This window comes from Mytilus trossulus, chromosome 4 (genome assembly GCF_036588685.1).
Source record: "Mytilus trossulus isolate FHL-02 chromosome 4, PNRI_Mtr1.1.1.hap1, whole genome shotgun sequence".
In the NCBI taxonomy this organism is placed as follows: domain Eukaryota; kingdom Metazoa; phylum Mollusca; class Bivalvia; order Mytilida; family Mytilidae; genus Mytilus; species Mytilus trossulus.
The window spans coordinates 59309709-59331761 of record NC_086376.1 but is presented as its reverse complement, the minus strand read 5'-3'; the positions used below and the strand labels follow the sequence as shown (position 1 = coordinate 59331761).

Below are 22053 nucleotides of genomic sequence, written 5' to 3'. Positions count from 1 at the left end.
GCCTTTGATGTTTTTTTCTTCATTAAATTGTAATTTTAATTGAGCCTTTGATATTTTAATGCTATATAAAGCAACCAGGGAAAATATGTTTAACTAATTCCAATGACTTCTCTATTTCCAATACTATGCTAAGCTGATGACTCTGTGTGTAAAGAACATACAAAACATGTCGAATTGATACATTCATGCATTCAAAACGTGCCATGAATACAACATACTGACCAAAACGACTTGTTTTGCTTCTTGCTTGGGCTAAATTATTGGCTTAGGTATATTGGAATAACTTTATATAATCTTATCAGATATGACATACTAACCCCACTGACTTGTATTGCCTCTTGGTGAGGCTCAATGTATTGGCTGAGGTATATTGGAATAACCTTGTATAATCTGATGAGATAGGAGAACAGTTCGGGACTGGATTCCATACGATAAGGTGGTGTCCATGAAATATTGACAGAACATGTTGATGTATTATCTGGCTTTAAGATGATATCACCTGTGACGTTTCTAGGTTTGCCGGGAGCTGAAACAAAAACAATGGGTGATATGATGCTTTTTGTCCGCAATTTGCTATTTGTCCGCTTTTGCCTTTTGTCCGATAATTTTACTTTTTGTCCGACGCTTTTACTTTTGTCCGATAATTTTGCTTTTTGTCCGACACTTTTGCTTTTTGTCCGTTGCTTTTTGTCCGTTTTGCTTTTTGTCCGATTATTTTGCTTTTTGTCCGACACTTTTGCTTTTTGTCCGTTTTGCTTTTTGTCCGCTGATTTTGCTTTATGCACATAAAACATGTGGGATGATAGAAATGAGATAACTCTACACAAGAGACCAAAATGACACAGAAATTAACAACTAAAGGCCACCGTATTGGATATAACATCATTTTGTTTTATAACTAGTAACAATTAATTCAAAGGTATAGCTGAGCAAAAGCTTTGAAAATCGATAAATTAATAAACAGATTTTTTTATGGTAACTGATCAAAAGGTGTTCTACCTTAATTATTGTATTGCAGTGTTGTTCAGATGTAGGCACACTGCAATGCCCATTCATTTTAACCGTGTTTTTAATACCACAGGAACCTTCGTAAATGAGGACAACAGAACTGCTTGAAATCCAATTAAAGACCTGTCATAGCCAACAGTAACAATACAATCACAATTATCCTTTAACGTTTGAATAATACTTACCACATATATAATAGTCATAGTTTGTAGCATCTAAGCAGTCCGCAGTAACAAACCAAAATACTATCTCCTTACTTCCTGTGTTAAAGTCTGAATTCGAATAACTTCTCATATGCAAGGTATAATTACTTCCAAAATGCAAATCATTAATCCAGTACTTTGAAATTGGTGGTGCCTACAGTATACAAAACAAACCTTATCAAAATATTTAGTACGTCAGCAGTACCTTGACCCATTAGAAACGCTTGAATTAAAAAGCCAAAAGGCGAAATAATGTAATAAGTTGGAGATTATTGAGAACTAAAAATTCTTTAAGGTTTTAAGTTCGTAACATATTAGATTGTTCAGATGACGAGAATAACACGTACTTTGTTTCGTTTGGTTTATCGTCAGATGGAAATAAAAATCATAAAATCTCATCTTTAAATGTTTTGCGGCTCTATCTGTCTTGTGAAAATGTTTTCTTTTTTTATATATTTTAAAGTTAGGAATTTTATCAAATTTCCCTGAATAGCCGTCCAATAATATGAATAATATAAAGAAACGAATTATAAAAGTGTGTCCTTGCATTATCAGCAAATCAACTTTACCGTAAGTTCCTCACTACTGTAATCAGAGAACATAGGATTATTTGTCATCCAATGAAGTCTGTAGAAACATTGAGGGTCTGTAATATAAACATCGGGTATCATGTATCTACACTTGGTATGGTAAGGCATTATTTAACATTTAAGGGAAACGATATTTGATATTCGAGGAAAAGGGGAGGTGGCCAGGATAATTTTAAAATGAATAAATTACCTGGCTGGTTTAAACCTAGATATGTTTGACTTGGCACTATACAGGATGAAAATTCATATTTATCACCCAAAAAAACCAGGATAATTAATAAGAAAAACTGAAATGTTTCGGTGAAAAAGCACGCTTATCAAACAGGTAAAAATAAATGATCTATCCTGGCTTCCCTCGAATTTCAATTAACGTTCCCTTTATTATTATCTAAATAAAAGGAATACCTAACAATGTCTTTCGATATCAAATTAATTTCATTCTATTCTATCTTATAACGATACAAAATATGCAATGAGAACATTATCATAACTAGTGTAAAGTGTAAAATTGAATCGCCATCGTGTAGTCGCAATTGAACGAAAACGGTTTCTCTCTTGTCATGTTTCATGTTACTCTTGTTGATTGAATCTAAATTTTTCGCAAATAAAAGTTTTCCGTCATATTTTATCTCATATGATATCTTTAACTTCTTTTTATTTTCATTACTATAACTAACACAATAAATCTTGTACCTTTCCCTGAATTCCATTTCAATAAAACACTAACCAAACCATTATGGACTTTTTGTCCGTCAATCCTGGCCTGTGATGGTCTAGGTAAAGTGTCCGTTGCTATAAAGGAAACGTTTGAAATCAGGTGGATGTGCGTAACAGTCTTTTAATAAACTACATTTTTAATGAAAAAATTTGATTTTAAAACAGTCGAATTGTTAATAATTCTCAGACTTGCATTTCTAGTCTTAGAGAGTCTTTATCAGAAATATAACTCATGCTGTCATGTCTATTAACATAATACATGAACGAGGCTCTACTACTGAAGCATAATCAGTATAAAGTCAATATGTTTCAATTTGTCTAGGGTTATTTATTAGAGCTGAATGAGTTTAGAATCCCGATGAGTTTTTATGCGACAAATAAAATGTACATCCAGAGATAGAATACACCAAAAGGGAGAACAAAAAATAGTTATTGAACAAACACTTTCGTGGTACAAAAAAACCGACACAAAGCTAGAAAAACAACAGTCTACAAAAATCTATTAAATTATGTATAATGTTATTATTTGGATAGATATATGTTGTGTTTTTAGTTTGTAAATTGTGACATTCATAAATAATTTTGTTAATTCGTAAAATCGATTAATACATAGGGTACTAGACTTTATAAAGCCGAAAGTGAACATAACAATAAAACCGCACAACAGTTTAAACGGTCTGTCTTAAACTACTGAGAAGTGTTTGTTATATGTAAAAGACCAATCACTTATCAATTAATCAATCCTCTTTCGCAAAATAGCAAGTGCACATAAAGCATATTAAGGCTTGTTTCAGTCGAAATTTTAACTATGTATGACTTTTGTTCATTTCCTTTTTATTGGATATACTTTTTAACTCTAAATTGTAACCATCTCTGTTTGATAATTTGAGTACTTTGTCAAAATTTCTACATTTTTGAAATTTCAGAGAGAAAAAAAAAACATATGATAACAAACAAATTCTGTATGGGTTTATGTTTTGATTTAAAAGATCTGATGTGTAAAAGAAAATATTCAAGATATCGAACACATAGGAAAATTCAAACCAGAAAGTCCCTTATCAAATTTAAAAATCAATAGCTCATACGCATCTAATGAACGGAACAACTTTTACAATCATGACTTGGTCCTCAATGCTCTTCAACTTTGTATTTGTTTGGCTTTTTAATTGTTTTGATCTGAGCGTCCCTGATGAGTCTTATGTAGACGAAACGCGCGTCTGGCGTATTAAATTATAATCCTGGTACCTTTGATAACTATTTGGTACAGGAATTTGCTTAGGTAAAAAATAATGCACCTTAGTGTGTTAAACCTTATTCTACAAGTCTACCACTAGTTAAACCTCTCACTTATATGGCAATTCGCAAATAGGGAACTGCAACAATTTCCGACAATTCAAGAACATTCAATATTCAATATACAGTTATTAACATGTTATATAATTTTAGACAAATGAAACTTATTGCATTGTGCAAGTCAGCATATGATTGACTTTAACTGGGTCGATATAAATGCTGGTGGAGCTATAGTCCGGGGATATTATCAACTCAGAAGTCAATGGTTCCGTAATGTCAGGATTTACAATATACATGTATAGTTAACTATGTATTCATACGTTAAGAAATGACCAAGAAACAAATGTCCCAATCCCTACGGCACAGTTAATCCTAGATTGATTTGGCTCCTAAATATAAGTCCCTTCTGAAAAAATAGCTACTAACTTTTAAACGGTTAGATTTGACATTTCCTGATAACAGAGCATGGGCCTTACAACAGATATTGTGTTAATTTCATTAAATTATTTAACATAATGGGATTAAAAGTGAATTTTCAACTTATGGAACTGAGTTATTATGTAGACTAATTGATAAAGTGCACACATAATACTTGTAAGGATTTGACATATAGATCAACAAAATGATGCCAATAATCAAATTCGTACATTAAAAGAAGAATTAATATATCAGGAAGCCTCACATTGCAGTTTTCTATCCATTATTAATTATATAAAATTAATCTGATTTTAATCTAGAAAACGCTTCATGATCAAATCACAGATCTTAGATAAACACTTCCCTACTTTTTGAAGATGTCAAGTTAAAGATTAAATTTTAAAAATCCAACCAAGAGTACATAGAAATAAGTAATAATTACGTGTACGACTGACACGAGATGGAATTCAGAAAATCAAATTCAATAAATTGAGTTAAAAATATTATATAATTTTAAAGATGTTTTCTTTAAACGCGTTATTTAGGAAAATTTTAAATTCTAAAATGTTTTTTATATACATCAAGACGAACAAAACTTATTACATTGTGTTAGTGTGTACAAGATTGACTATAACTACTGAGTCGTTATCGCTGCTGATGGAGTATCAATCCGGGATATCACCAGCTCAGCAGTCAATTTTTCAGTACTGGCAAGATTTATAATATACATGTACAGTTAATAATTTAGACCCCCACCCCCCCCCCCCCCCCCCCCCCCCCAGTTCATACGCTAAAAAATGACTCAGAAACAAAGTTCCTAACTCCCTAAGGAAAATATAAAAAAGAAGATGTTGGCATGGTGGTAAATAAGTTTAGGTTCCTTTTCGAAAATTAGCTCTTTAAATTTCAACCTAACTTTCAAACGGTTAGAGAGTGGTTCGGACTCGCGAAATATAATGTGTTTTTTTTTATTAAAATGATTAACATTATGCAGTTTGTGAAATATTTTTATATAGAAATATCGAACTGAGCAATGATATAGACTTATTATCAAAGTACACACATAATACTTGTAAAGATTTGAAATGTATATCAACAAAAATTATTTCAATAATAAAGTCGTGCACGTAAAGAAGAACAAATAAAACAGGATGCCACAAAATGCAGTTTTTTTTATACATAATTAATAATATAAAATTGATCAGATTTTGAATGACAAAAACGCTTCATGATCAAAATAAAAATCTCGGCTTGTACACGTCCTTACATTTTGAAGTATCTCAAGTTAAGGGTTAAATAAAAATGAAAATGTTATTTGGGAATTTATCAATCATAAATTGGTAGAGATATTCAAACTATAAAAAACTTATCACATTGTGTAATTGTGTATGTGATTGACTATAACTGGGTCATTATCGCTGCTGGTGGAGTATCAATCCGGGTATATCATCAGCTTAGTAGTTTTAAAATGGTTCAGTACTGGCAAGAGTCATTATAGACCTGACAAGTAAATATTTAGATCCCCCGTTGAAATGTAAGGTAATGATTAATTATAAGAAACAAAGGTCCTTACTACCTCAGGCACATATAAAACAGAAGATGTGGTATGATTGTCAATGAGACAACTCTCGATAAGAGACCAAAATGTCATTGAAATTTACACTATAGGTAACCATATGGGCATCAACAATGAGCAAAGTCCATACCGCATAGTTAGCTATAAAAGGTCCCGAAATGACACTGTAATACAATTCAAACGTCAAAAAATAGCGGCCTAATTTATGTACAAAAAATGACCGAAAAAGTTAACCTTAGGAAGATTGGTTATTAAGTTTAGGTCCTTTTTGAAAAAATAGCTCTTTAAAGTTCAAACCTATAAACTTTCAAAGGGTTAAATTTGCTGATGAGTGTGGTTCGAACTATTTAGATAATTAACATAATGAAGTTTGTGAAATATATTTAATATAGAAATAAAAGTGATTTTTCGACTCATCGTACTGAGCAAAGATTTAAACTTATTATCAAAGTACAAACATAATACTTGTTAAGATATGTCTAAATATAGAATTGATCTGATTTTGAATGACAAAAAAGCTTCATGTTCAACTAAAAAATCTCGGCTAGCACACTTCCTTACTTTTTGAAGTATCTCAAGTTTAGGGTTAAATTTACAAAAATAAAATAAAATCAAAGAGTACATAGAAATAAGTAATAATTACATTTTCAACTGGCATGAGATGAAATGCAATCAATCAAATTCAATAAAATTGGTGAGAAATATTACAAAACCGAAAAGTTTTCTTTGAAAACGTTATTTAGAAAAATTATAAATCGTAATACCGCAGTAATTTCATAATGTTTAGGAAATTATAAATCGTAATACCGCAGTAATATTACAATGTTAAGACTACATTATTTGAAACGTAAAGGTTAAAATCACCCAATGATTTATGACAAAATTACAAAAAAGACTTATAAACTACGATTCAAAGGTCACACAATATATCGGTCAATGGCATATTTTAACACAAATGGCTACTTTATGCATTGGTTATATAAAATCCGAAGAAGTGATATAATAACAACGATCACCGGTCGTGCCAAACCAAAACTATAAAAAATAAGTGGTTGTTGATATTCCGAGAAAGTTTAAAAAAAATAGTTGGCTTTTAGTCAGAATAATTTATAAGGATGTTTAAATAATCTCGTTTTAAACTTACGCACTAAAAACCACTGTATATGTCAATCTGTTTTAAACCAAGGTATGTGGCTACTGAGCATTCATTTATTTTCGTGGATACCAATTTTCGAGGATTGAGGAAACAATGTATTTTCGTGGTGATTTCGTGGTTTTCGAAAAGCCTTCATATAGAGTAATACATAATGTACATACTTCATTGGAAATTTAAATCGTTGTTCATCTTAACCAATGTAATCCAAGAAAATTGGTATCCCATGTATAATAATGAATCAACAATATTCTTTGATTTGTTTGGCTGTTCTGTTTGACACTTTCTGATGATTTTAAGCTATCTTTAAAATATTTGGTGTCGAAATTTGCATCTGGTGTCGAAAACATATTTGCTCAATGCTCTTCAACCTGGTACTTTATTTTGGCCTTTTTAACTTTTTTGGATGCGAGCGTCACTGATGAGTCTTTTGTAGAAGAAAAACGCGTTTGGCTTGGGTACATGATTTAATCATGGACTCTACAATGAGATTGTTTGCAGTATTCGTGTACATTGTATTTATGTCACATTTTTCTACTTTGCAAAATATGACATATGACATTCATAATAGACCAGGGCTTAGCAAAGCATATAATAATAAACATATTATTATTATTATTATTGTATTATTGGTAAATCTTAGATGAACAAATCTTTTTCAAATTTGTGTTTATCAAAGATCTATCATCCATAGCATTTCATCCTACGAATATGGAATAACTGTTTCACAGATGGAAAAACACCCACACCATTCTAATGTAATTTTGTACATATTTACACTCAATATATGTATCTGATAAAATAACAAAAAAACGAAGTCAAAGACATGAATACTTTTGATATATACCTTTCATAGTCTTGATCCATTCAGACTCTTTTGGTGATTCAATGACACCCTCTTTACTAACGAGCGTTACTTTAAACATGTAATCAGTTTCAAATGTAAGGCCATTGATAGGCACAACTGCTCGTTTTATCTGGAATACAAAACATATCGACATACATATGGATTGAAATATTTGAATACTTAGACTTTTCTAGCTCAGGAATAGATAAATTAGCTGTATTTGCCAAAACTTTTAGGAATGTGGGTCCTCAATGCTCTTCAACCTCGTACTTTATTTTGGCCTTTTTAACTTTTTTGGATGCGAGCGTCACTGATGAGTCTTTTGTAGAAGAAAAATGCGTTTGGCTTGGGTACATGATTTAATCCTGGACTCTACAATGAGATTATTTGCAGTATTCGTGTACATTGTATTTATGTCACATTTTTCTACTTTCAAAATATGACATATGACATTCATAATAGAAATTTTAGAGACCAGGGCTTAGCAAAGCATATAATAATAAATAGCCGAACTGTTATGTTAGTATTTATGCGAGGGTATTATCAATAAAGGAGGCTTACACTTACAGACGACAGTTAAGGGTACCGGGTGTTCTCTAACATACGCTGTAACGTTTTAACTAGTTTCATAAAAAGATCGGTGATGTTGTTTAAAGAATGTACAAATTTGCGTCATTAACTGTAATCTGACAGTTGATTTCCAAAAATTCGTAATAAAAAAGAGAGTTTCTCTATACCAATTTCAACAACAGTCTTAAGTTTGTGAGGAAATTAAAAAATGATACTGGAGTTATCGCACTATTTGTGAAAATTTAGAATTTTAACGAATGAAGTATCATAATTCGTGTCCATGCTTTTGATTTCGTGGAACTTATTTCTATAATTACATTATTTGAATGATAGCGAGTCAATTTATTTTAAAGATAAAACGCATTTAATTTTATTCAGTATTCAAAATGTGCATCAAATTTAAATCAAATCATTAAATTATTTCAAATAAAAATATTAGATTAAAGATAAATTTGAACTGTTATCAAATAATGGTAAATTAATAGCAAAATGCATAAAATAAATGTAATTTTCCTACAAATTGACAAACAAATGAGAAAATATTTTCTAAATCTTCATAAATGTAATGCGGGATAACTCAGTTGGAAAAGATATCTTGTTCATCAAAGTTTTCGATTGTTTTAATCTTTTGTTAAACTGACTTTTAATAATTCCATTTGCTAAATTCTTTAATTCTGCCATGTTCGAATCAGTTTGGTGTCATCAGTTTCTTTCCAAATACCGGTTAAAATAAATTAACGGAAATCAGAAGTTGTTACTTTCTGTGTCATTTGGTCTCACTGGCAATCATACCTAATCTTTTTTTATATCATGTGATGTCGTTTATACATATATACAAAATTAACATTTGTCTACCTTTTATTTCTTCTATTCCAAATATTAGAATAAATGACAAAATACATTAGGCAAACTTTTTATCTCCCCAACAAACAAAGAAATAAACTAATTGCTGATAGAAACACAGTTAATGCATTACGCTCTTGTATGCTCAGACTACATAGTTTCTTCATTAACAGCGTTATGCTCCTTATATAACAACTGATCAAATAGAGTAAAGATAGACCGTTATTATGTGTCTTAACTTGCTTAAACTTTTTGTTCGCGGTCTTGGATTTTCAGATAATCAAAATAGTAGTAAAGTTAACGTATAATGTTTCCTATTCTGTTCTATTCTCGATTGTGACATTATGACTGAGTGTGGATTCAATTTCAATCTTGATATCTTCTTAATGCGGATGGTGTAAATTTTAAATTGCATATCGACGTACTTATCTTTGTTCTTTTCTCTAGCAATTTTTTCCTCATTTGACGTTTATTGCCTTGCTTAATCGTCTTAATAGATTGATGATATTTGGAAAGACGTAAGCTATTGTTTCTCTTACATGATTTATAAACATCTGTTTGAAGACACGATATTGATACCCTTATTAAAACCACGTGACCGAACCAATCTTACCAAATGTAGCCAAGACGATCATTATCAAAATGTGAACCGCCATGTGATATTGAACATCAATAAACTACTAAACCTGAATTTAATATGCATTTTGTATTGACGATGACGAAAAACCCAAAGTATAGTCAAGCGACACTTACAACCACATATGTGTCTTTTAATCTATAATATTATTTAAACCGTTATCACTTTATTGAAAACACTAATTAGATATAAAAAAAAATTAGAAACAACGTATACTGTTTTCGAAGCTAAACTATCAAGATCATTCATTTCATTTTTATATTATAGTTTGTTTCTGTGTGTGTTAGATTTACATGTTGTGTGTCTGTTGTGTCGTAGATCAACTCTTGTATTTGATGTGTTTCCCTCATTTTTAATTTGCAACCCAGATTTTTTTTTTCTCAATCGATTTATGAATTTCTGTAATACTGTTGCTTTTATTTACCATTAATCTCATTAATAACCATTCTTTAAATTTTATCTTGAACACCAATTTTAGTGGCGTTTTGAAACAGTTCTTGAATTTTTTTTATATGTTATTTGATCCCTCTTTGCTTACAATCAATACTAAGAAAATCTCAGACGTTTGATTTTTTTACTGACAACATATATGTCAAACAAGAAGAACAATAGACAATCGAATTCTTATGGGAATTAACTACCTTTTCCAACGTCGATTTTTGTTATTTATTTGATGTAGATTATAAACATAGGCTCTTCTGAAGAAAAATGACGTATATCTGGTACACATAACTGAATGATTCAAAGAAAGTCGCATACACCCTATAGAAAATAAATGATATAAAGGATACCACAGATACATTTAAATTGGTATCTAGAATTAAAAGGGTTATATTAGTTGAGATAAAACAATTCTACAGCATAAACTCTAACGTCGCAAATCAAGTGTTTTGATTTCGATCTCGATTGACAAGAGTTGACTTCTTTCCTGCCCAAGGTCGGTGCTCTCTCCGGATACATGAGTCTTCCAATTAAATGGTTCCCCACGCAATAGCCAAAAGTGCTGACAGTAACTAGCGTTAAACATCTAAACTTAATTAAAATCAATGCAAAGAGAATCTATAAGTAACCAGTTCACATTTCAAAATTAATTAAAAAAGCACAAAATGCATCCACCATTATATTCTTGATTTGTATATCTACTCTGATTTCTACACTGTCAACAAGTCTTATCGAACGCATTTTTCTAATTAAAAAGAAATGTCTATTCATCTATTTATTGTATTGTTATTTTTTAAGTAAGTCATCACTTTTTAGTATTATTAGTTACAAAATTACACAAACAGTACGTAATTGACCGATATACTTATATCCATAGTTTTTGGCTAGATATTATCGATGTTCGTTTTGAGTGTAAACAAGATAATTGGTGTTTCGATCGGAACTTGCTATACTTCTCTACTGTAGTATCATTATTTCTTGAAAATCATAGAGTATGGAAAAGTATTCAGACGCACCGAAACACCACTTGATTTTAACTATTCTTGAAGATATTTAACCGATATTGTTTCCGAAACAGTCTAGAGACTTACCGATCTAAAAAAGAATGATGACCTAGCAAAATTTACGATAAATGACTTTTTTTCTAAAAATAAACCATTTATTGATAATTTGTTCATGCTTGTACTGCTGCCCTTGATATTCATCAACGTAATAGTTTTATTACTTTAACATTTTACAGTGGGGATAACACTGTCAAATAATTTCAGAATGGTAATCGTTATCATAAACGTATGTACTGGGATACTCGCAGTAAATTAAAAAAAAGGCGTGGTATTATTCCTTAACAGACCTATTAAAATTATAGTTTTTGTACGCTGTCGAGTTAAGAAATTGTCCTTCAAACTTAAAATAAAATAAAATACAGGATTGACTAGTGTGGGGGGATAAGTATAACGGAAAATCACAAAATACTGTAAACCGAAGAAAATTCAAAACGGAAAGTCCTTAATTAAAACGCAAAACGAAAAGTTCAAATTTATCAAACGAATAGACTACAAATGTCATATTTCTGACTTTATAAAGAGACTTTCTAATTTTATAAATGATGCATCAAACCTGTTTTTATAGCTGTATACCATTGTTGTCTCCTGTATTTTGTATGATGATTAAGTAATTTACCGATTAATGAAGACTTCATTGATATGGTTTGTTTCTTCATTAAAGTAATGTTAAGTTTGTTTTTTGGTATTTATCAAGATCGTTTCTTAATGTTATGTTGCTGCAGTCACTGTGTGCAGTTTCCTATGTAGCACAACAACAGATACTACAATGTAGAACAGGACAATTTAAGTTCAGCAGTTAAAGTAATTCAACCCTGATCTAGTGCCACCCTCAAAGCTACTTGATCACTATGGTGACATTAAATTGAAAAATTCAAACTTATATATAAATTGATGAGACGCGTGACTAAATGAGGTAGTGTCGAAATACATTAAGCTATTAATAGAGGAATAGATTAAGGAATTGGCTCTTTGATTTTTCAGTTCATTTTACTCAAAGCAATGAGAAATTAGTTTTAAAATTATTTTAAAAATCAGGACATTTAATTTTTCCAATTCTTTAATATTTTGGAAAACAATTAAAATAGATTAAGGTATATATAAGTTAAATACCGGCAGTGTTAAATCACTTCTTCAGACAATCCACATGTGAAAAATTGTCCTCTGTTTATTATTTTATAAAGTGATTAGTTATAAAAAATCAGATGCAGCAGTATTTTACCCACTATAAAGTTACACATCAAGGGGACGAAAAAGTCCGAGGTAAAAGCATGACAACCGCTATTGAAGCTAGACATGGTACGCACACAAGGTAAGCGTATGTTGTTTGCCATGTGCGTACAATTAACAACATTAAAAAGGCTGTAAAGGGGCAGAATTGAGGAACGAATAAAACAAACAATCAAAATAGGCTTTTATAATATTTTTTTATGAGCAGTAAGTTTACTTCAGAGTTAGAATACGATAAAAATAAATGTCAATGTATTCTTCGCTCATACGAATTCATTAACACACTACCTTTAATTTGAAATATAGCGGAGATAAATTTCGCATATTATTAGCATTTATTTCATTCATTAAAAAGAAAAGAATTCTACATTAAAAAGTGTAACAAGGGAAAAACCGATAATATCCATTTTGTTTTACTCACCCGGCCAACAAAAACAATCTTATACAAGATAACACGATGATATAGTTATAATATAAAACCTATTACGCATAGCAACATACTCATAAGCTGATCTCCGGTGTTTAATTATTTTTTTTATTTTCATGCTTATATTGGGTTAAATGAGCGTCAACAGCTTTTTATGGTTATCTAGATTGACAATTAGATGGCGAAAGTCTTTAATACGCACAAAAAATGTTTGCATTGTTAATTGTTCTCATTGGAAAAAAGTAAAATGACAAAAATACCGAACTCTGAGGAATATTTAAAACGGAAAGTCCGTATTCAAACGGCAAAAGCAAAAGCTAAATCCCATCAAACCAATGAATAAGAATGTAATGTACTTTCTGTAATTTATATATACATTTCAGTGTGCTATTATGTATACAAAATAAGAATTTGTGTCAAATAATAAGTCCCAATATAAAGACAGAATCTTCCCTTTAAAAATGGGAAGAAATGAAAAGTATATAATTAAAATCTATGAATACCCAGCAACTGTTTCAAAAATCTAAGTTATGTATTGTTGGGATTAGACTGATATATCAATTTTAACTTCTGATAACAGATCTTCCTTAGAATAAATGATATAAAATAGAAAGGATATCTTAATATGATCAATAACAAGATTATATGTTTCACTTTAAAAGTCATTTAAAAGAAATTATAAAGAATAAAGAAAAATAAATTACAGTTAGTTTATATTCAACTTCAACTGTATCTCCAATTTCATACTCAATATAAAGAAACGGTTCCCAGACAATAATGCTTGAGCAGTGTGGACTGTTTTCTTATATTTCCGTTTTTAAGACAAAAAGATATTTTGAAAGACAATAAGACACTATCAGGTAAAGGAGCTCTTTATAACCGGTAAAATATTAGGTTTTGACAGGGACAATACCATCAGGTATTCCATACTGTATACACTCTTATTTTATATACAGGTCTAGTCTCTTTATGTTAACTCATAGAAGATACATGTATTACAAATGTGTATGACAGATGCGTGTTTCATCTGCAATTAGTTCACCATTAGAGCAGAGATAGAACTGCTGTAGGAAAGAATGATAAAAGATAGTTATAGGATAGAACTATAAGAATACATTTATAACGGAATTATTTTAAACCTCTTTTAGAGTAGATCAGCTTCTGACAGAAAATGTTTTAAAGATGTCAGCGTAACTGTTTTACATAACATTACTAAATCATTTCTCTTAAAATTTCCGGACAGATTTTGTAGTTGTTGTAACTGATCCTAGCTGCACTTTAAACACTCCTTCCCATATAAAGCATAATTAGAAATGATCTCATATGTGTTTTTACTTAACGCACAAGTTCATACCACACTGCGACCATATATTATATATAGGGATGAAATCAAAGTACATGAACCAGCAACTAACGAAATCAGTTACCATTATGATCATACATAAATAATAGAATAAAAAATATTACCTGACCCAGAGTTTTCCACGTCTTAGTAGACTTTTCACGCAATAATGAAACAATAAATACTACATTCGTGGCATAGTTTGGATCAACGTTCCAATTTAGATACACTGTCACTGTGTCTTCCGTTGCAATGTGTTGACAGGTCACTCTTACTGGTTCGTTAGGTTTACCTATTATGGATGAAAGCAAAATTATACGCACTATAATAGAAACGCACTAATCACTTATATGTTTGCACTATAAAAAAGTTAATTTGAAAATGATTATTTAAAAAGTTATGTTATCGTAATTTTAAAATCTTCAGAAAGGGTATTAAAGAATCAATACAACACATAAGCTGATAAAAGCTCACAGAATCAAGACAAAAAAGGATAAAGCATTTTCATAATCGACAACACAGGTAGATTTGACCAAATATTGAACACTTCTAGACTTACAAAGAATCTAGTTTCATAGCTAGCTAAACTTCTTTGCCATTTGTACCGTAGCAGACCACGTATTTGCAGAAGGTGCAGGTACACAAAAAAACATGATTCATTTATGTGCCCGAGAAAACTCCGATTACATCAACTTAGTCAAATACACAATACTATTTATATATAGTTTGATCATAATTCATTATGATGTTAACATTCAAGAATTGAAATAATTCTGGCTATAGCAGTTTGCTTTTGTATGCTTTTGTTTTGGTACTCATACCTAAATTTTGTCTTGTTTGTGTTCTAGTAGCACAAATAAAAGCAACAGTAGTATACTGCTGTTCAAAACGGGTTGTTATATTTCTTTTTTGAATGTATTCCTAATTTTCATGCAGGAGTCTTTAATAGCGTATCAAGATAATAATACTTTTTAATAATAATACTCTAGTTTCTTTATATTTATTAGACGCAATAGAACAATAAAATAATTACTTAAAACGTTTGTACAATATTTAGATATGTTACTTTATACTACTTACCACTAGTGACACCAGTAATTCCCGAAGAATTCCAGTTTGCCATCAAAACTTCACAACTACTAATACAGATGATTCCCTGCCGCAACTTTGAAAAAAAAAATTTCAGTCAATTTAACCATTATGAGAGAGGCAAATGATAACAAAGGGGCATTCAAACTAATTAAAAAAAAAAAACACTGACAACGTCATGGCTAAACACTAAAAAAGAAAATGACGGACTAACAACAGATCCCAAAACAGTTAAGACTGAGCGACACGAACCCATCTAAAACCTAGGAATCATTTCCGGTGATATTTAAGGGAAGGCAGACCATGATGTACTCCCAAACTGTTGCTCATGTTACTGTTATTCTGTCAATCCTTTGATATATCTTATTCTGTATGTCACATTCGGGGGAAGGCGGCGAGACTGTACTTAAGACATTTGGAACAAATCCGTCGTAATATATGAAACAGATGTTCTTTAATATGCAATCAAATCGTGATTGCATCCTAAAAATTGTCGAAGTGATGAGGTCAAATTCAATGCTTGGAACTCTTGGTTTATTAGTTTTTTTTATGAACACCAACCATCTATCAAGGAAATCATAATAGGAAAGACAAGCCCTAGAATGTCGTATCAATTTCGAGATATATAATCCAAATGTAGCCGCAGCGGGAATGTTGCTTCATAGAAATATTGTTTGAACAAGCGCTCGTATGGTATAGTCTAAGTTATAACTTTTGTCATGTAATTGTTTTGGTGTTTCATTGTAAATTTCATCCTCTATTCTCATTTTAACACGAGAAGGCATTATTAGTCATTTTTTTTTTACCGAGACGAAGCGAGGTGTAGAATATTGACAAATATAATGCCTACCCATGTTAAACTAAGCATAGTTTATAGCATAACATAAGTCATTCAGTTCTAATAGAAAAACTTAAAATGTTTGTACTTTAAAGCGGACATACAAAGCGTTTAAGAGACAGTTTCCTACCAGAATCATCATACAACTCTCCACTATTAGCTACTTTTTTTTTTAATTACGAATAACGTAGCATATTTGATTTATGAGGTAACCATTGTGTTATTGCAATATTACTGCCATATAAAAGAATATATTTTTTTTTAATTTACAATTTAGTGCGCTGATGTATGAATTGATACACACTAACGACAGATAATATATCTCCGAATACATACACTAAACTACGCCAAGAAAAATACAGAGATATACAGTGAAAACGGTTCTATAACATTTTCCTAGTGTAAGGTTGACCTTTTGTGTACCCAAGGCAGGTGAAGAAAGTCAAATTAGCAGCGCTGTGATAGGATGAAAGGGTACAATATATTTTTTATTTATCTATGAATAACTTCAGTGTGTATATTTACAATATAAATTCTGAAATCTATTGAAATATTTTCTAGAGAATTATTCGAACAGACTTCCAAAATTTCATACACCACACATAACTGTTTTATGCAGAGTTTTATCATAAAAAGTGGTAAATTTAGAAAAACTAATACAACTTTACAATTATATACAATATTTTTTGGCATACGGCTGTCTCAGCAGTTTAGCGTGCATGGTCACTTTATCCGATTTTTGTTTAAAACAAATAGAAATAGTGTAGTTGAAGGCAAACTGCGGTTTGCTTGCAAACATAACTTAAGAGTAGTCAGATCAGCTGGTTAGTACCCAGTATCTAATCTATTTTAAAGCTACATCAGAAACACAATATTATGCACTATCCACTCGCCTAGTTCCAAAGCATGTGAAAAGAAAAGATAATAGAACATATATGCTTTACAGTGTAATGTGCCGATGTATAGATAGAGATCCAATAACGACAGATAAAAGAACACAGATTCCGTGCAATTAATAACATCATGGTATGCTAAAGAGATAATAAAGAAAAAAAATATACTACGCCAAGAAAAATACAGAAATACACAGTGAAAACGGTTCTATTACATTTTCCTAGTGTAAGGTTGGCCTTTTGTGTACCTAAGGCAAGTGAAGGAAGTCAAATTAGCAGCGCTGTGATTGGATGTAAGGGTACAATACAATGCATCATGCCATGCATTTCTATACCAGACCCGAACAAACGATAACACACATAGATTCTTAGATTCTTAACACTGTAATGTGATTCGCCAATGTTTTGCTAGGGATACTAACGACAGATGATAAAAAAAATATATTCATATCAACCTAATGCGTTAAGTTATGATGAGAAACACATGACCAAAAAGTAATGAGAGGCGATTCCTTTAATTCCAACACACCAGGGTATAATGGCTCGAAAGACATGAGCGACATATAATAAAATAACAATCCCTTGCAATTTAAATCTGAGCGAGAACATTGCTTATCGCTATTTTGTGCATATTTCCTTTGATCTTTTTTTGTGATAATTTTCATATCATGCTTCTCGCTTGATATGGAAAAAATATTGCTAGAAACTAAGGAGCCACGTGGCGTTGCTAACGAAATTGACATTGAAATTGACAACGTCGTCATAGGTAAAATAGCGATAAACAGATTGTCATTGGTCATCTCAACTCGATTGCTTTTCTCGTTGAGATAATCAACGATAATCTATAATATCGTATAGATGCATTACAGGACTAGTTCGTCGACAGAATACTGTCACGTCTACTAATATGTATAATTTCAAGGCATTGTGGGTCAAAGTAATATTTAATGATAACTGTCAAATCTACATAAACTGTCAAAGCGAGTTAATAGATACCTATGTTAAAAGTAAAACCAAAGCACAATAAACCACTCCGAAACCCAAAGACTAAGTAACACGTACCTAACCAAAAATCGGACTCAATCACAGATGCTCCAGATTGGTAAGCATATCCTGCTGGCACCTTTCATGTAGGTTCATAACCGGTGATTAATTTAATACGGTATGACACGTAAGCAGAAAAGAGGACTAAATTGTGGTTACGACTTTATACATTGGAAGATATCCATCGTCGTTTATAACGGTTAACCTTCCCGTGATGGCGATAGCATCATTAATACCGGAAGCTATTAGGTTATAATCTTAAAAAGGCATTTTGTAGACAAGCGACAAAATGACACTTGATTATGACCAATATAATGTTTTAACTTCTGACATTCATCATCCTTAAATGCTTAAATAGTGTTCACTTATACTTACACATATTTCCTTACAGGTTTTTCCTTGTCTAATATTTGTTATGTTTCCACATGGAATAATGCACTAAAAGAATAAATAAAATCAGGATTATTTTTGTGTTGCTAGAGGATATTCTATCTTTATATGTATCAAATGCGTTTCCAGTTAATATACACTTTATACGACTTTATGTATATAAAGGATATTATGTCCATGGACCAGCAACCAAATACTATCGAAGAATAAAACCGATACATAGAGAAAAAAATACCATGTGTCTCGCAGCTTATGTATTCATTCCATTCAGATGATCTCGGACAAGTAAGAATAACAGAAATATAATTAATGCAGAAGTGGTAACTTCTTGACTTTGATGCTCTCGAGTAATAAAATCTCCACCAGCAGTGGCATGAACAACCAAATGAAATACAGACTTCTTACTTCAACTTGGAACAGGCATTGTGGTATTCCTCGGGTAAATAAAATTTAGAATGGAAATGGGGAATGTATCAAAGAGACAACAAACCGACCATAGTAAAAAACCAACAACATGTTTGTGTAAGCTCAACCCTTTGTCTAACCCGGACGTGTTATAACAACTCAACGTAAGAAAAAATGTAATTACAAGTTTGACTCATCTAATTTGCTTGACGCAACTAACAGGTAGCACAAAGATTAATGACACAAAATACCGATCTGTTAGCACTCGCAATTACAAAAATCTAATTTTAATTTAGAAAAAATTGATAATCATTTAATGGATTGGATATGATGAATTAAAACAAATGACAGATAACAAGTGAAAACTTAAAAGCTGCTGACTAAATACGTTAAAATCAGCATTGAAAACCAATAGAAAGTGATCTTACATATTACAATTAAGATGGACTGTTGACATGATATAAAGTGGTCTTACATATTACAATTAAGATGGACTGTTGACATGATATAAATTCTTTCTATTGTTTAAATTAGGAAGTTTTAAGTTTGGTCTTATAAATGTAACCACAAAAACTTTTAGAGAAACCAAAGTTAAATTTCATATATGTTTAAGTTGAACCTTCAGTGTTTTAAAAAGACTTTTAGCTAGAATATAAACAATAATTTAAATGTGATTATTTTTCTCTTATAAAAGTGGAATTTAAAAAAAGAAATGGTTCAATTTTGTTAAAATAGGCTAAACCTTATCGCTGCTTTATTATTGAATTGTAAGGCACTACTTCTACCTTATTTGAAATGGTATTAGGTTATGTAATTGAAACCTTTTATCATACAATTTGCTGGAGATATGACGAGCATTTACTATGCGTGTTAAGAAAATAATGACGACCTTGAAACTAGAACGAATATTGTTGTTGACTGATTCAGTCATCGAACACAAAACATTATTGTCTCTCTGTTATAATCATTTATGTTCAGATCGTGTTGCTGACCATGAACACTCTTCGGGGGTCAGTTGATTAAATAGATGGCGTCTAGACTATAATACGCACGAAATACTGATAAATTATAATAAAAAAAAGTCTTGGATTATAGCTTACTTCCTTTGGGAAATTTGTAAATTGGATTTTCGTTTAAGTATGTTAGAAATCAAACATTACAATATGAGCATAATTGGTGAACTTTGACACCTAAAGTTCTTTATGATGCATGGAATGATACTTATATATTGTTAGGAGTTTATTGCTTTTTTCTGCCATTTAATGATAATACTGTCAGGAATCATACTTATTGGAATAGTAACACATATGCAGTACTTTAGAAACAATAATCTGACACAGAAAAGGCAAATTAGTAGTCAAAGAATGCACCTATTCATGTTATTTAAGTTTTAAATATATTGTTCAGAAAGACAGCATAATAGTATCATGTTTGAGTCCGACGTTTCTGCTTTCACAATACACTTCAAGTTCAGTTCAAATCGATTATATACTTTTTTTTGAATTACTGGTCTTCAACTTTGTTTCTGATTGGTTTACTTGTTTCTTTAATCTTTGCACCACTGATGAATCTTTGCTAACTTTTTATACCACTGGGTCGATGCCACTGCTGGTGGACGTTTCGTCACCGAGAGTTTCACTAGCTTAATAGTCAGCACTTCGGTATTGACTTTGGTATCAATTGTATGGTCATTTTTATAAATTCACTGATTGCAAAAGTGTGAATTATTTGAAAAAAATAAGGACTTTCTTATCCAAGGCATAGATAATTTTAGCCATATTTGGCGTAACTGTTTTTAGGAATTTTGGGTACGATTGCTCTTCAACTTTGTACTTGTTTTGGTTTTTTTAACTATTTTATTCTGAGCGTCACTGATGAGTTATATATAGATGAAACGCGCGTCTGGCGTATTAAATTACAGGCATGCTGCCTTTGGTAACTATCTATATATAGTGTATAAAATTATTATTGTCAGCCTATTATCTATTATATCCCACGCATTTGATAGGTAACCTTCCCTTTGAATCTTATTATTTTCTCAATATTATTTGACAAGATCAAACCGTTACTATGACAACGATTGCTTTGTAATTAGCAAAATTCTGGGATAATTTGAAATTAATTACTTGTTTCCATCAAATTATAGTTAGGCGTACAGCCTTTAATGTACATTTAAGAGCTAACCTTTACTATAAAACTGAAATGCTTGAGGATGTAGTTATGTATTGAAAGAGCACCTTATATAACAAATAACGCCTAGACAGGAACTGAATGCATCTGACGCTTTTAGATGAGATAGATGCAGAATGTTCTTTAATAGTACTGTTGGTATCTGTTCTAAAAAATGTGCTAGATCATTCCATTCATCTTCGCTAGCCAAGGGCTACGATCCACTCCCGCTCTCTTCACCCTTGGCAGATTGAGCCAACATTTGTGATATCAATGTTGCGCCATCTATCGGAAGTTTAAAGTCACGCCCATTCCGAATAAATTATTCTTGACCAATGGTAGCACTTGAACTCTTCAATTTGGAGATAAAAACACGGTAGCGTCTAGATTCTAACCACTTGGTAAAGCCGGAAACGAAAATATATGTCAATATTCATGCATTTGTGCATGAAACATACACAGAAACTTCTATTAGTTGATTAAAAACATTCAAGTTGTCACTAAATATAGTCCTATGTTTAGTGATATAAAGACTTGTTGCACAATAAACACGTGGCAATTGTTTACAAACACTTTCAACATTTACACGTGATCATGTTATAGGCGATTTTTGATTGGATGCAGTGAGTATCTACTGCAACCAATAAAAATCCTTACCTTGTGTCTCCGAAATATTATCTCAATCCGCCAAGGGTGAAGAGAGCGGGAGTGGATCGTAACCCTTGGCTAGCGAAGATGCATTCCATTAGGAAGGTCCTTACAAATCTTAAGAGAGTTAATAACTGATCTATTTTTTTTGGTAAGGTAGCAAACACGCATTTAAACAGTGGGAAATAATCATGCCAAATTTCATTACTCAACCCCTTATGA

The 22053-nt window shown here is 31.3% G+C and overlaps 1 protein-coding gene across 1 annotated transcript in view; it reads right to left on the bottom strand.

Moving 5' to 3' along the window:
• Positions 1 to 22053, bottom strand: part of LOC134714035 (angiopoietin-1 receptor-like) — a 120913-nt gene that overhangs the window by 14004 nt on the left and 84856 nt on the right. Inside the window, exons 4-11 of the mRNA XM_063575284.1 lie at positions 18595 to 18657; positions 15436 to 15520; positions 14481 to 14647; positions 7805 to 7934; positions 2495 to 2593; positions 1781 to 1857; positions 1194 to 1365; positions 318 to 526 (exon numbers count right to left, since the gene is read on the bottom strand). Coding sequence (XP_063431354.1) covers positions 318 to 526; positions 1194 to 1365; positions 1781 to 1857; positions 2495 to 2593; positions 7805 to 7934; positions 14481 to 14647; positions 15436 to 15520; positions 18595 to 18657 — 1002 coding nt within the window. The remainder of the gene's footprint in view (positions 1 to 317; positions 527 to 1193; positions 1366 to 1780; positions 1858 to 2494; positions 2594 to 7804; positions 7935 to 14480; positions 14648 to 15435; positions 15521 to 18594; positions 18658 to 22053) is intronic.